Source organism: Salvelinus namaycush, chromosome 6, assembly GCF_016432855.1.
Source record: "Salvelinus namaycush isolate Seneca chromosome 6, SaNama_1.0, whole genome shotgun sequence".
NCBI classification, from domain to species: domain Eukaryota; kingdom Metazoa; phylum Chordata; class Actinopteri; order Salmoniformes; family Salmonidae; genus Salvelinus; species Salvelinus namaycush.
This window is the reverse complement of record NC_052312.1, coordinates 46,930,262-46,947,212: the sequence shown is the minus strand read 5'-3', so window position 1 is coordinate 46,947,212 and position 16,951 is coordinate 46,930,262. Positions and strand designations below refer to the sequence as shown.

The 16,951-nt window shown below is 45.9% G+C and overlaps 1 protein-coding gene across 1 annotated transcript in view; it reads right to left on the bottom strand.

Moving 5' to 3' along the window:
- LOC120050102 (ATP-binding cassette sub-family C member 9-like) overlaps positions 1-16,682 on the bottom strand; it is a 59,715-nt gene extending 43,033 nt beyond the window's left edge. The window contains exons 1-8 of the mRNA XM_038996743.1: positions 16,553-16,682; positions 15,243-15,417; positions 10,666-10,807; positions 9,691-9,812; positions 9,311-9,477; positions 8,880-9,015; positions 8,590-8,696; positions 6,440-6,625 (exon numbers count right to left, since the gene is read on the bottom strand). Coding sequence (XP_038852671.1) covers positions 6,440-6,625; positions 8,590-8,696; positions 8,880-9,015; positions 9,311-9,477; positions 9,691-9,812; positions 10,666-10,807; positions 15,243-15,393 — 1,011 coding nt within the window. The 5' untranslated portion in view covers positions 15,394-15,417; positions 16,553-16,682. The remainder of the gene's footprint in view (positions 1-6,439; positions 6,626-8,589; positions 8,697-8,879; positions 9,016-9,310; positions 9,478-9,690; positions 9,813-10,665; positions 10,808-15,242; positions 15,418-16,552) is intronic.
- Between the last annotated feature and the right edge of the window lie 269 nt (positions 16,683-16,951).

Below are 16,951 nucleotides of genomic sequence, written 5' to 3'. Positions count from 1 at the left end.
ACGCCTGCAGTACTTCAGCCTAAACTCTCTGTTCCTCTGTTCAGCCCTCTGACATGATGCTCTACTTTAGAGAGACGTTCCTCAGTTCAGCCCTCTGACATGATGCTCTACTTTAGAGAGACGTTCCTCTGTTCAGTCCTCTGACATGATGCTCTACTTTAGAGAGACGTTCCTCTGTTCAGCCCTCTGACATGATGCTCTACTTTAGAGAGACGTTCCTCTGTTCAGCCCTCTAACATGATGCTCTACTTTAGAGAGACGTTCCTCTGTTCAGTCCTCTGACATGATGCTCTACTTTAGAGAGACGTTCCTCTGTTCAGCCCTCTACCATGATGCTCTACTTTAGAGACGTTCCTCAGTTCAGCCCTCTGACATGATGCTCTACTTTAGAGAGACGTTCCTCTGTTCAGCCCTCTAACATGATGCTCTACTTTAGAGAGACGTTCCTCTGTTCAGTCCTCTGACATGATGCTCTACTTTAGAGAGACGTTCCTCTGTTCAGCCCTCTAACATGATGCTCTACTTTAGAGAGACGTTCCTCTGTTCAGCCCTCTAACATGATGCTCTACTTTAGAGAGACGTTCCTCTGTTCAGTCCTCTGACATGATGCTCTACTTTAGAGAGACGTTCCTCTGTTCAGCCCTCTGACATGATGCTCTACTTTAGAGAGACGTTCCTCTGTTCAGCCCTCTGACATGATGCTCTACTTTAGAGAGACGTTCCTCTGTTCAGCCCTCTACCATGATGCTCTACTTTAGAGAGACGTTCCTCTGTTCAGCCCTCTAACATGATGCTCTACTTTAGAGAGACGTTCCTCTGTTCAGTCCTCTGACATGATGCTCTACTTTAGAGAGACGTTCCTCTGTTCAGCCCTCTAACATGATGCTCTACTTTAGAGAGACGTTCCTCTGTTCAGTCCTCTGACATGATGCTCTACTTTAGAGAGACGTTCCTCAGTTCAGCCCTCTGACATGATGCTCTACTTTAGAGAGACGTTCCTCAGTTCAGTCCTCTGACATGATGCTCTACTTTAGAGAGACGTTCCTCTGTTCAGTCCTCTGACATGATGCTCTACTTTAGAGAGACGTTCCTCTGTTCAGCCCTCTAACATGATGCTCTACTTTAGAGAGACGTTCCTCTGTTCAGTCCTCTAACATGATGCTCTACTTTAGAGAGACGTTCCTCTGTTCAGTCCTCTGACATGATGCTCTACTTTAGAGAGACGTTCCTCTGTTCAGCCCTCTGACATGATGCTCTACTTTAGAGAGACGTTCCTCTGTTCAGCCCTCTGACATGATGCTCTACTTTAGAGAGACGTTCCTCAGTTCAGCCCTCTGACATGATGCTCTACTTTAGAGAGACGTTCCTCTGTTCAGTCCTCTGACATGATGCTCTACTTTAGAGAGACGTTCCTCTGTTCAGTCCTCTGACATGATGCTCTACTTTAGAGAGACGTTCCTCTGTTCAGTCCTCTGACATGATGCTCTACTTTAGAGAGACGTTCCTCTGTTCAGTCCTCTACCATGATGCTCTACTTTAGAGAGACGTTCCTCAGTTCAGTCCTCTGACATGATGCTCTACTTCAGTTCATCAGTTCAGTCCTCTAACATGATGCTCTACTTTAGTTCATCAGTTCAGTCCTCTAACATGATGCTCTACTTTAGTTCATCAGTTCAGTCCTCTAACATGATGCTCTACTAGTTCATCAGTTCAGTCCTCTAACATGATGCTCTACTAGTTCATCAGTTCAGTCCTCTAACATGATGCTCTACTAGTTCATCAGTTCAGTCCTCTAACATGATGCTCTACTAGTTCATCAGTTCAGTCCTCTAACATGATGCTCTACTAGTTCATCAGTTCAGTCCTCTAACATGATGCTCTACTAGTTCATCAGTTCAGTCCTCTAACATGATGCTCTACTAGTTCATCAGTTCAGTCCTCTAACATGATGCTCTACTAGTTCATCAGTTCAGTCCTCTAACATGATGCTCTACTAGTTCATCAGTTCAGTCCTCTAACATGATGCTCTACTAGTTCATCAGTTCAGTCCTCTAACATGATGCTCTACTAGTTCATCAGTTCAGTCCTCTAACATGATGCTCTACTAGTTCATCAGTTCAGTCCTCTAACATGATGCTCTACTAGTTCATCAGTTCAGTCCTCTAACATGATGCTCTACTAGTTCATCAGTTCAGTCCTCTAACATGATGCTCTACTTCAGTTCATCAGTTCAGTCCTCTAACATGATGCTCTACTAGTTCATCAGTTCAGTCCTCTAACATGATGCTCTACTAGTTCATCAGTTCAGTCCTCTAACATGATGCTCTACTTTAGTTCATCAGTTCAGTCCTCTAACATGATGCTCTACTTCAGTTCATCAGTTCAGTCCTCTAACATGATGCTCTACTTTAGTTCATCAGTTCAGTCCTCTAACATGATGCTCTACTTCAGTTCATCAGTTCAGTCCTCTAACATGATGCTCTACTAGTTCATCAGTTCAGTCCTCTAACATGATGCTCTACTAGTTCATCAGTTCAGTCCTCTAACATGATGCTCTACTAGTTCATCAGTTCAGTCCTCTAACATGATGCTCTACTTTAGTTCATCAGTTCAGTCCTCTAACATGATGCTCTACTAGTTCATCAGTTCAGTCCTCTAACATGATGCTCTACTTCAGTTCATCAGTTCAGTCCTCTAACATGATGCTCTACTTTAGTTCATCAGTTCAGTCCTCTAACATGATGCTCTACTTCAGTTCATCAGTTCAGTCCTCTAACATGATGCTCTACTAGTTCATCAGTTCAGTCCTCTAACATGATGCTCTACTAGTTCATCAGTTCAGTCCTCTAACATGATGCTGCTGACTCCCACAGGTCCCAGGATAGTTTATTTCTGTGTCCTAAATGGATTTCTGGTGCACCTTTAACAGTTAGTTAAGCAAAGTGTGTGTGTGTGTGTGTGTGTGTGTGTGTGTGTGTGTGTTCGTGTGTGTGCGTGTGCGTGTGCGTGTGTGTGTGAGCGTGTTTCTGTATCTGTGTGTGTGTGAGGGTGTGAAATATGCTGTGTGATCATTTGTGTCTATAATATAATTGGTCTAATGGGGGTGACGTGGTGGCTGGGACAGGGACAGGGTTGGGAACAATGGCGCTGTCGACGCCTCGTGACATCACAGAGGAAGTGAGTCATCATGAGAAGACGAGCAGACCGCCCTGCTGCGCCCTCATGGCGGTACGATGTCGATGACACAACCCACAGCGTCAGACAGTGAGCTAACTATATAATAAACTATTTATCTCTATGGAGCTAACTAGCCAACAGTCACAACAACATGGAGGACTGTGTCACACAAACAAGACGTCTGCTGTTGTAACGGCTGTCAATGTCGTTCTCCTCCTCAGACGAGGAGGAGCATGGATCGGACCAAGATGCGGATTGGTGAGTATTCATGATTTAATGGCAAACCAACAAACACTACAAATTAACAAAACAACAAACGTGACTAACCTGACACAGTCCTGTGTGGCCCAAACGCTGACACAGGAACAAACACCCACAAAACACAAGTGAAACCCAGGCTGCCTTAGTATGATTCTCAATCAGGGACAACGATAGACACCTGTCTCTGATTGAGAATCATACCAGGCCGAACACAAAATCCCAACATAGAAATAGAAAACATAGACTGCCCACCCAAAACTCACGCCCTGACCAATAAACACATACAAAACAAGAGAAAACAGGTCAGGAACGTGACATAACCCCCCCCTTAAGGTGCGAACTCCGGGCGCACCAGTACAAAGTCTAGGGGAGGGTCTGGGTGGGCATCTGACCACGGTGGTGGCTCAGGCTCTGGGCGAGGTCCCCACCCCACCATAGTCACTCCCCGCTTCCGTATCCCCCTCCCAATGACCACCCTCCAACTAAACCCACCTAAATGAAGGGGCAGCATCGGGATAAGGGGCAGCACCGGGATAAGGGGCAGCAGCTCCGGGATAAGGGGCAGCAGCTCCGGGCTGAGGGACGGCAGCTCCGGGCTGAGGGACTCTGGCAGGTCCTGGCTGAGGGACTCTGGCAGGTCCTGGCTGAGGGACTCTGGCAGGTCCTGGCTGAGGGACTCTGGCAGGTCCTGGCTGAGGGACTCTGGCAGGTCCTGGCTGGACGGCTCTGGCAGGTCCTGGCTGGCGGCTGGCTCTGGCGGATCCTGGCTGGCGGCTGGCTCTGGCGGATCCTGGCTGGCGGCTGGCTCTGGCGGATCCTGGCTGGCGGCTGGCTCTGGCGGATCCTGGCTGGCGGCTGGCTCTGGCGGATCCTGGCTGGCGGCTGGCTCTGGCGGATCCTGGCTGGCGGCTGGCTCTGGCGGATCCTGGCTGGCGGCTGGCTCTGGTGGATCCTGGCTGGCGGAAGGCTCTGGTGGATCCTGGCTGGCGGAAGGCTCTGGCGGATCCTGGCTGGCTGGCTCCGGCAGCTCCTGACTGGCTGGCAGCTCCTGGCTGGACGGCTCTGGCTGGTCCTGGCTGGACGGCTCTGGCTGGTCCTGGCTGGACGGCTCTGGCTGGTCCTGGCTGGACGGCTCTGGCTGGTCCTGGCTGGACGGCTCTGGCTGGTCCTGGCTGGACGGCTCTGGCTGGTCCTGGCTGGGCGGCACTGGCTGGTCCTGGCTGGACGGCTCTGAAGGCTCGGGACAGACGGGCAGCGCTGGGCAGGCAGACAGTTCAGACCACGCTGGGCAGGCAGGCAGTTCAGACAGCGCTGGGAAGGCAGACAGTTCGGGCAGCGCTGAGCAGGCAAGCAGCGCAGGCGGCGTTGGGCAGACGGCCGACTCTGACCTGCTGAGGCGCACAGTAGGCCTGGTGCGTGGTGCCGGAACTGGAGGCACTGGGCTGGAGACACGCACCACAGGGAGAGTGCGTGGAGGAGGAACAGGGCTCTGGAAACGCACTGGAAGCCTGGTGCGTGGTGTCGGCACTGATGGTACTGGGCTGGGGTGGGAAGGTGGCGCCGGATATACCGGACCGTGAAGGAGGACACGCGCTCTTGAGCACCGAGCCTCCCCAACCCTACCAGGTTGAATGGTCCCCGTAGCCCTGCCAGTGCGACGAGGTGGAATAGCCCGCACTGGGCTATGCAGGCGAACCGGGGACACCACCTGTAAGGCTGGTGCCATGTACGCCGGCCCGAGGAGACGTACTGGAGGCCAGATACGTTGGGCCGGCTTCATGGCATCCGGCTCGATGCCCAACCTAGCCCTACCAGTGCGGCAAGGTGGAATAGCCCGCACTGGGCTAAGCACGCGTACTGGGGACACCGTGCGCTTTACCGCATAACACGGTGTCTGACCAGTACGACGCCCTCTCACTCCACGGTAAGCCCGGGGAGTTGGCTCAGGTATCCAACCCGGCTTCGCCACACTCCCCTTTAGCCCCCCCCCAAGAAATTTTTGGGTGAGCCTCTCGGGCTTCCAGCCGCTCTGCCTTGCTTTTGCCTCATAAAACCTCCTCTCCGCTTTCGCTGCCTCCAGCTCCGCTTTGGGACGGCGATATTCCCCTGGCTGAGTCCAGGGTCCTTTGCCGTCCAGGATCTCCTCCCATGTCCATTCCTCTTCTCTCCATTGCTTTTGTTCTTGCCGTCCTTCTCCAATCCGCTTGGTCCTGGTTTGGTGGGTGTTTCTGTAACGGCTGTCAATGTCGTTCTCCTCCTCAGACGAGGAGGAGCATGGATCGGACCAAGATGCGGATTGGTAAGTATTCATGATTTAATGGCAAACCAACAAACACTACAAATTAACAAAACAACAAACGTGACTAACCTGACACAGTCCTGTGTGGCCCAAACGCTGACACAGGAACAAACACCCACAAAACACAAGTGAAACCCAGGCTGCCTTAGTATGATTCTCAATCAGGGACAACGATAGACACCTGTCTCTGATTGAGAATCATACCAGGCCGAACACAAAATCCCAACATAGAAATAGAAAACATAGACTGCCCACCCAAAACTCACGCCCTGACCAATAAACACATACAAAACAAGAGAAAACAGGTCAGGAACGTGACAGCTGTGTCAAATTGAATCACTTGAATGAGCCGTAATGGACGGGACATAAGAACATAGGAGGGATGAACAGTAATTATGGTACCAGGAGCAGAGTTATGGGCTGATGGGAACAGTAACTATGGTACCAGGAGCAGAGTTATGGGCCGATGGGAACAGTAATTATGGTACCAGGAGCAGAGTTATGGGCCGATGGGAACAGTAATTATGGTACCAGGAGCAGAGTTATGGGCCGATGGGAACAGTAATTATGGTACCAGGAGCAGAGTTATGGGCCGATGGGAACAGTAATTATGGTACCAGGAGCAGAGTTATGGGCCAATGGGAACAGAAATTATGGTACCAGGAGCAGAGTTATGGGCCGATGGAAACAGTAATTACACACCACACTCCCTTCCTTGACGGGCTTTTTGTTGAGATGTTCGACGATGCCATAGATGCAGAGCGGCCCGGCGAAGCCCAGCAGATCCGCCAGGTAACGGAAGGTACTGCTGAGGAGGATGGGTCGGCCAAACGCCCGGTACATAGAACGCCAGATGGATGGAGCCTTCTCTGGGTCCTCGGCATTCTGCTAGGAGGGGGAGGGGACAGGGATGGAAGGGTTACAATTACACAGGAGAGTTCCACTACAATGAATCTCAGAGTGAAGATGAGACTACCTGATTACAGAGTCTGGTTCGCGAGACTACATTATAAAGGACCGTCTTTAGAGATATATTCAAACCTATCCTGGGCTTGACATGTGTATAGGATACAAGTGTAATATATCTAACACACAACGTTTTAACTGTAGAGAATCTGATCAGAATGTTCTAATTAAATCAAAGCAGGGATCCATTGAATGGTATGTCACTAAACGGGTGATCCATTGAATGGTATGTCACTAAACGGGTGATCCATTGAATGGTATGTCACTGCACGGGTGATCCATTGAATGGTATGTCACTAAACGGGTGATCCATTGAATGGTATGTCACTAAACGGGTGATCCATTGAATGGTATGTCACTGCATGGGTGATCCATTGAATGGTATGTCACTAAACGGGTGATCCATTGAATGGTATGTCACTGCATGGGTGATCCATTGAATGGTATGTCACTAAACGGGTGATCCATTGAATGGTATGTCACTAAACGGGTGATCCATTGAATGGTATGTCACTAAACGGGTGATCCATTGAATGGTATGTCACTGCATGGGTGATCCATTGAATGGTATGTCACTAAACGGGTGATCCATTGAATGGTATGTCACTAAACGGGTGATCCATTGAATGGTATGTCACTAAACGGGTGATCCATTGAATGGTATGTCACTGCATGGGTGATCCATTGAATGGTATGTCACTAAACGGGTGATCCATTGAATGGTATGTCACTAAACGGGTGATCCATTGAATGGTATGTCACTGCATGGGTGATCCATTAAATGGTATGTCACTGCATGGATGATCCATTGAATGGTATGTTACTAAACGGGTGATCCATTGAATGGTATGTCACTGCACGGGTGATCCATTGTATTATCAGGATAACTGTTTTCTATCCTCTAGATCATGTATTATCAGGATAACTGTTTTCTATCCCTCTAGATCATGTATTATCAGGATAACTGTTTTCTATCCTCTAGATCATGTATTATCAGGATAAATGTTTTCTATCCCTCTAGATCATGTATTATCAGGATAACTGTTTTCTATCCCTCTAGATCATGTATTATCAGGATTACTGTTTTCTATCCTCTAGATCATGTATTATCAGGATAACTGTTTTCTATCCCTCTAGATCATGTATTATCAGGATAAATGTTTTCTATCCCTCTAGATCATGTATTATCAGGATAACTGTTTTCTATCCTCTAGTCTAGATCATGTATTATCAGGATAACTGTTTTCTATCCTCTAGATCATGTATTATCAGGATAACTGTTTTCTATCCCTCTAGATCATGTATTATCAGGATAACTGTTTTCTATCCTCTAGATCATGTATTATCAGGATAACTGTTTTCTATCCTCTAGATAGTGTTTTCTCTTCTTTCAGTCTCCATGTTTGCTCAGCACAGACCGGACATGTTTAAGCAGGAGCGCAATAGATTATGATCATTGTAGTTAATTACCATGTTATCTGCGCTAAACTGTGTAGAAAATTGGCCTGTTGGAATGTACAACTCCCTACTACATCGCACAGCTCAGGCTTGATCTGATTTATCTCTACAGAAACTGCACATCGAACTCACAGAGAAAAAAAAACGAACTAAATGAAATTCAAATTTTTTAACGGACGTCAAGCAATTAGTTGTTTAAAAAAACGAATGTCGGTTAATCGCTCAGCATTACTGGGGATCCATTGAATGGTATGTCACTGCACTGGGGATCCATTGAATTGTATGTCATTGCACTGGGGATCCATTGAATGGTATGTCACTGCACTGGGGATCCATTGAATGGTATGTCACTGCACTGGGGATCCATTGAATGGTATGTCACTGTCAGAAGTAGAAAATGAAACTCTGTCGCTCCCTCCTCCACTCACCCTCTGATCCTCGTAGGCGTCTTTGAGCTTCAGGTAGTTGGTGAGGGCTCTCATGGCGATGGGGAGCTTGCCTATCTTCTTCAGCTCAATGGGTCTTTTATGGGCTCCTGTGATCAAGCCATCAATCCATCAAAATAATTGTACATCAATCAAAGTCCTTTTTTTACATCAGCAGCTGTCACAAAGTACTTTACAGATACCCAGCCTAAACCCCAAAGAGCAATCATTGCAGAAGCGGAAGAACAGTGGCCAGGAAAAACACCTGGAAGGAAGGAACGTAGGAAACAAACCTATAATCAGGGGGTTCATCCACCAGTATGTGGCCTTGGAGAGGAGGTTGACGAAGGGCTGGAGGAACCTCACTCCCAGGTCCTGAAGGTCCTCTGGAGGCTTTACCTTCTGGGGGTTGGCGAAGAACACGTACCTCTGCACGGACACCAGGACACAATGACAGAGAAAGACACACACACACACACCAGGACACAAAGACAGAGAAAGACACACACACACACACCAGGACACAAAGACAGAGAAAGACACACACACACACACACCAGGTAAAAAAGTAAAAAGCCAACAGGAGCTGAAATAAAGACCAAGCATCTGCTATCAGATCACATCAGTACACCACATCACATCCTCCTCTTCCTTCTTCTCTTTATATAGAGCCTGTATGACCCCTGACCCAGGAAGCAGTCAGTCCACCAGTACTCTAACTCACCCTGACCCTGATGACGTTGATCTCTACAGCCATGAGGAGTCCGTACAGAACGACCAGCAGGGCTGTGATACAGAACCTCAGGTGCAGCACTCCAACACCGTACTCTGCAAACTTCCACAGCTTGATGGACTTGGTGATGAACGCCAGAACCCAGTAGATAAACAGAGCTGAGGAAGAGGGAGGTTGGTCACTTCGTGCACTACTTTTCCCAGAGATGTGTCACAAGTATACTTTATTATGTACAGCAGAACGGTTCATGTGTAGCTAACTGTGTTTGGGCCATCTGCCAGCCTCTAAACTACTGCACCAAAGGGAGGCTAATTCAGCTCTAATTCAGAATTTGGAGTAATGAATGCACTGACGGTATCATTTTGACTCACCCAGCAGTAGTTTGGGGAAGTTGGATGTTTCTATGTTGTGGTAGTACACCACAGATGTAGTGGCTGCTATGAACCCCATAAACGCTGGCATGAAGAGGTGGAGGTGGTTGGTGTCCATCTGTCTGAAAGGATAGAGAGACAGGAGATTGCATCAATATCCAAAGAAACAAAGTCACTTTGCAACGTATCTCTGGTTTGTAGGTTGACATTGTATTCAGTCTCATACAGTTAACCCAGTGGCATTCAAACTTTTTCACCAGGATTTCTGGGGACCCCATTTTTCGCAATAATTTATCACAACCCCACCCCAAATCTAATGACACTGAAAATCAGTACATTTCGATTTTTACATCAACAAATAACCTTCTTTTCAAATTAAAAGAAACCAATAAATACATTTACTCAATACAATTTTATTTTCAAATGATCCTTCTCAAAAACGTTTGTATATTGTACCATACAATAATCTGTACTCTTAATTTGTTGTCCCCCCCTCACAAAATTGAAATATATTTGTATCAAATGTTGGGCGACACTGAAACTGTTCATGGAAGGAAGCTGCTAGCTTCAGCCACTAAATCAGCACGTGGTGCATTCAACAGGTTTAGATGCAGGGTTTGTGATGCATCAGACGATGGCTCCGATCATAGCTTTGTGTTACTGCAGCATTTTGGAGGATCTTATTGGTTGCAGTCTGGGTAAACGGGGGAGTGGGGTTATTTTGAGGGACAGTGGTTTCATTTTTCTATAAACATTGGTCTGGAGGGAAGCAAGGAAATTCAATAGTTCACTTGCACCAGAAACTTGGGAGCCATTAATTTTAGGATACAACGACAGAGAGGAATAGCACTTCTTCTGTAATCTCAGCAACGCAGAACAAAATCTCATGTGAACACTGGCTTCTGACCAGCTACAAATGTTTTCACAGTAGACTACCTCTTTGGTAACAGGAAGTAGTTTCAGGGGGGTTCTTACTTGTTGGAGACGATTCCCTCAGCGATCTCACAGACGTGGACAAACAGCAGAGTGAATGTGAGGATCCAGCGCAGGTTGTGTCCAGGGAAGTGGAGCCAGGTGTTATGGTGGATTTGAACCTTAGAGCTCTGACTGCCCCAGCCTAGAGGGAGGGAAGTGGGGCCAGGTGTTATGGTGGATCTGAACCTTAGAGCTCTGACTGCCCCAGCCTAGGGGGAGGGAAGTGGGGCCAGGTGTTATGGTAGATCTGAACCGTAGAGCTCTGACTGCCCCAGCCTAGGGGGAGGGAAGTGGGGCCAGGTGTTATGGTAGATCTGAACCTTAGAGCTCTGACTGCCCCAGCCTAGAGGGAGGGAAGTGGGGCCAGGTGTTATGGTGGATCTGAACCTTAGAGCTCTGACTGCCCCAGCCTAGGGGGAGGGAAGTGGAGCCAGGTGTTATGGTGGATCTGAACCTTAGAGCTCTGACTGCCCCAGCCTAGAGGGAGGGAAGTGGGGCCAGGTGTTATGGTGGATCTGAACCGTAGAGCTCTGACTGCCCCAGCCTAGGGGGAGGGAAGTGGAGCCAGGTGTTATGGTGGATCTGAACCGTAGAGCTCTGACTGCCCCAGCCTAGGGGGAGGGAAGTGGAGCCAGGTGTTATGGTAGATCTGAACCGTAGAGCTCTGACTGCCCCAGCCTAGGGGGAGGGAAGTGGGGCCAGGTGTTATGGTAGATCTGAACCGTAGAGCTCTGACTGCCCCAGCCTAGGAGAACACACACACTCAGATAAGCAGGAACATAAGCACACAAGCGTAAGAACGCATGCACGAACATGCAAACACACAGGGTTGGGCAGTAACGTAATCCACAAGTAATCCAAGTAATGACGTTACTCATTTTGAGTAATCCAAAGGATTACATTAATGATAACTGTATTTGTCATGCAATCTGTGATCAGTAACAGATGACGTCAACAGATAAACACAGCAGTTCATTCTAAAGCACTCTGCATTATTAAGGTTTTCCTGACAAACGATGAAAGTCATGGATGTTCTGGGTGACTCTTGGATAATGCAGGCAACTTTGGCAAGTGCCCTCAATGGTCAACTGTTTGTATTCCTTTAAGTCTAATGGTCAACGTTAACTGTTTGTACATCTTTAAGACTAATGGTCAACGTTAACTGTTTGTAAACCTTTAAGTCTAATGGTCAACTTTAACTGTTTGTAAACCTTTAAGTCTAATGGTCAACTTTAACTGTTTGTAAACCTTTAAGTCTAATGGTCAACTTTAACTGTTTGTAAACCTTTAAGACTAATGGTCAACGTTAACTGTTTGTACATCTTTAAATCTAATGGTCAACGTTAACTGTTTGTAAACCTTTAAGACTAATGGTCAACTTTAACTGTTTGTAAACCTTTAAGTCTAATGGTCAACGTTAACTGTTTGTACATCTTTAAATATAATGGTCAAAGCAAACACTCAGAACATACAGTAACAGAGAAACAGCGCCTCTTCAACCTCAGGAGGCTGAAGAAATTTGGCTTGTCACCTAAAACACTCACAAACTTTTACAGATGCATAATTGAGAGCATCCTGTCGGGCTGTATCACCGCCTGGTACGGCAACTGCTCCGCCCACAACCGTAGGGCTCTCCAGAGGGTAGTGAGGTCTGCACAACGCATCACCGGGGGCAAACTACCTGCCCTCCAGGACACTTACACCCCCCGATGTCACAGGAAGGCCAAAAAGATCATCAAGGACAACAACCACCCGAGCCACTGCCTGTTCACCCCGCTATCATCCAGAAGGCGAGGTCAGTACAGGTGCATCAAAGCAGGGACCGAGAAACTGAAAAACAGCTTCTATCTCAAGGCCATCAGACTGTTACACAGACATCACTAACATTGAGTGACTGCTGCCAACATACTGACTCATCTCTAGCCACTTTAATAATAAAAAATTGGATATAATAAATGTATCACTAGTCACTTTAAACAGTGCCACTTTATATAATGTTTACATACCCTACATTACTCATCTCATATGTATATACTCTACTCTATACCATCTACTGCATCTAGCCTATGCCGTTCGGCTATCGCTCATCCATATATTTATATGTACATATTCTTATTCATTCCTTTACACTTGTGTGTATAAGGTAGTTGTTGTTAAATTGTTATGTTACTTGTTAGATATTACTGCACGGTCTGAACTAGAAGCACAAGCATTTCACTACACTCGCATTAACATCTGCTAACCATGTGTATGTGACCAATAAAATTTGATTTGATTTGAAATGAAAAACACACACACAAAGATTTGACCAGGAAGCATCAGTTAATGTTTTCCTCAGGGACTGGGCTGCTAGTCAGAGCCATTCCCATTAAGCAGATGAGCAACAGACACACCCAGTCAGTTTCCCCAGAGTAGGCCTTCTAGAACAACACAACAATAGATTGTTATCAATAAACGTTGCGTTAAGGTGCAGAACGTTGGATTTGTCTGCTGGGGGGCAGGGAGGCCCCCACTCCGCTAAAAACATTGACAACTGCGTGCCATTTTCAAGGATTTGCCAACTAAATGTTACCAACTAAATTTGGTTGTAATAGGATCACCTATTAATTTTAGATTATTCCATGCAAAGAAAATGTGCACATTTAGCTCCATATTATAGTTACACAGCCAGTAACTGAATGCTTCTCACCATCAGTAAACATAGCTGATGTCATTTCAGATAGGCTACAGTACGTGAGGGTAGCATATCGATTCGGCATGTAGCTAACTAGCTAAGGAAACGACGTGTGTTTTAGCTTGCTTCATCAGAGAAGGCTTTTGGAAAGAGCTTGAAATCGGCAAGTAGCCTATATTTTGAGTCTAAAATCGTCCTGGTGAAGTTATCTGTCTGACACTCATCGCTACATCTGGCAAGCAAATCAAACAATATTCAGAGATAATTACCTAGCTAATTTATCCACGTAAAGTTAGCTGTTAGCTGTTAGCTAGCCAAATTGATGTGATTGGGGAAATTACACGATAAGAGAGTGATGCTGAGAGTCAGATTTTTCACTTTAAAATGTATGTCAAACAAAAAACAATGATTGCCAAGTTGAACAAACCATACCCTTATATGCACAAGGACTACTTTTAACAACTTCCACTGAACATTTTACAAGAACCCATTTACAACAGGGCAGATGCAAAGTTTGGTAACAGAATAATGGCTTGTGTTGTCGGTGCCGTCATTCTGTTACCAAATTTTGCATCTGACCTGTTCTTCAAGAAAATGTGTTTTCTATGTTTTCTCACAGTCCCACAACAATTTAGAGACCACAATCCCACAGTCCCACAGTCCTCCTAATCAGTTAGATAAAGTCTGGGCCAGAGCCAGGAGTCTAACCAGCTGTTCTGTGGTCTGGGGAAAGCTGCTTTATGTTGACTGGTGAAAATGAGACTGACAGCCAGCAGATCAATGAAAAACATTTTTTTTTATTTGACTAGTCAAGTCAGTTAAGAACAAATTCTTATTTTCAATGACGGCCTAGGAACAGTGGGTTAACTGCCTTGTTCAGGGACAGAACGACAGATTTTTACCTTGTCAGCTCGGGGGAATCGATATAGCAGCTTTTCGGTTACTAGTCCAACGCTCTAACCACCAGGCTACCTGCCGCCCCACATACAGACCAGTGCTGAATGTCTGACACAAGATCAATCATAGGGCTTTACACAGAGTTTCCTATCTTCTACACAGGACTGTGAGTCTGTAACAGTGGGATTGATTAAACCCAGTCTGTGGTCAGTAGGCGTTATGCTTGCTTCAAGGCTTTATCTGAACGGTGAGACTGAAAGCTTAGAAAGAATGAAAAGTAGCTTGTATACAGTGCAGCATCTTAATACTGCTTTCTGTTGGTGAAGCATGTGTGGGGGATGACAGTAGCTTGAATATAGTGCAGCATCTTGATACTGCTTTCTGTTGGTGAAGCATGTGTGGGGGATGACAGTAGCTTGAATACAGTGCAGCATCTTAATACTGCTTTCTGTTGGTGAAGCATGTGTGGGGATGACAGTAGCTTGAATATAGTGCAGCATCTTGATACTGCTTTCTGTTGGTGAAGCATGTGTGGGGGATGACAGTAGCTTGAATATAGTGCAGCATCTTAATACTGCTTTCTGTTGGTGAAGCATGTGGGGGATGACAGTAGCTTGAATACAGTGCAGCATCTTAATACTGCTTTCTGTTGGTGAAGCATGTGTGGGGGATGAAAGGACTGTTACCAAAGGCATCCTTGAATCATGTTGCTTTGGGATTGTCACGCACACACCCACATTATCACCCACACAAACACAAACACAGACCATCAGAGCTAAAGCAATTCTATCCCTTTCTGACCCATTGTGCCCCCTTCTGAGCCTGTTCTGTCCCCTTCTGATCCCGTTGTGTTCCCCTCTGGTCCTATTCTGTCCCTGTTTCTGTTAAACCTTTAGAGATCAGTGTTCTGTGTGATCTCTAGGATTAAAGGTGGTCACACACACACACACACACACACACACACACACACATCATGAAGGTAAAGGACGTTGCATGGTCCACGTACCAATGAAGAGGATGGGGAAGGTGATGAAGAGCAGGAAGACGTGAGGGACCAGGTTGAGGGCGTCCACGAAGCAGCCATTGTTCAACATCCCCGTATCCACATTGTAGGCATTCTTGGTCACATTGTTGCCACAGAACGACAAGCCAGCCATGCCACCTTATTGGTCCAGAGAAGCCTGGGGGGAGGATCCAAGCCACAAAACTGTCAGTCAAGTCAAGAGCACCAGCTAGTCTAGTGGCTGGACAATGGAGAAGTAAACAATGAAAGTGGTCTAGCCGTAATGCTCTTTTAAAGGTGAATCAGCTTTTAAAAAACACAGGATACATTAGTAAGACTAAAGTGCTTTTCATGATTCAAATAACATTAGCCAACGGATATGGTGCTTTCAATATAGAGACTCTTTATGTAGTGTTGTGGCGTCTCTCTTGTCTGATGTGTGTTTTGTCCTATTTTGTTTTATATATATATATATTTTTTTAAATCCCAGCCCCCGTCCCCGCAGGAGGCCTTTTGGTGTGCCGTCATTGTAAATAATAATTTGTTCTTAACTGGCTTGCCTAGTTAAATAAAGGTTAAATAAAAAATAAACAATGCTTAGAGAGTTTACATGGATCAATAATCATTAAAGGGAGGAATGCACCATACTATTTCCCAAGACTTGACTTTTTCTAATGTAATTTGTGTTAATGCCTTTCCTTGACAACAGAGACCTCACTAACTTCTGTTGACATGGTTGACAACACTGACAGTAACAGCAGTGCACTGTTATTCACCTGCCTACACCAATTCTTCAAGGCACAACACTGGCACCACAAGTCAAACTGGAATATCTTACTGCACAAATATACCTCTGCTTTATTCTGTTTTTCAAGACATGAAATGATGGTACACCTTGATAAGGAATGATCTGGTCTGATGATAGAGAAGGTTGCGGTTTAGTCTAGAGAAGCATTACTGACATCCAAGAGCTGCTCATCTTATTCCTGCCCAATCTAAAAGTCCTGTTGGCTCTCAACATAATGGAGCCAATCACAGGAAATAATTAAAGAAATGTTGCCAAACCATGTTAAAATTCATAGGTTTAATATTTATATAGGGATTTTATACAAACTGCATATTATACAGGTAGTTGTCCAATTGAAGCTGGAAAGTAGTTTCCCGACAGTTATTCTGATAAGAACTCAACACCTCTCACAAGAAAGTCGTTTTCAGACCTCTCCTATGAGTTATATGACCCTGTAGCTGAACACATGGCACAATATAGCAGACACGGCCATAACACAATAATAATAGAGATCAATGTAGCTTACCTCAGAGAAGTGTCCTTATTGACGCGGTTTCATTCGGTCGCCTGGGTTTTGGAGACAGTAACCACACAGCATATATTGGAGGTGGTTATTTTTAGCCTTTTAGCGCGTCGGCTGGCCATACTGCTCTCCCCTATCGGATTTCAAAACTTGACCAAGTCTGGTGAGGCAAACTTCCCTTGCCGCTAGGTTCCAGCACCAATCATGTGGTGGGGTAAGGTACATGTGTAGGAATGGTAGGCATACTGTATGTAGCAGGCTACAACGTAAGGGTGCGGTTTTATAAAACAGATTCATATTTTTAAGAGGGTTACATTTTATAGGCAAAGGCTTCAGTAAATATTCGCATATTTTTTTATGAACACACAAACTGTATTCTGTGACTGAATATATATATACGCA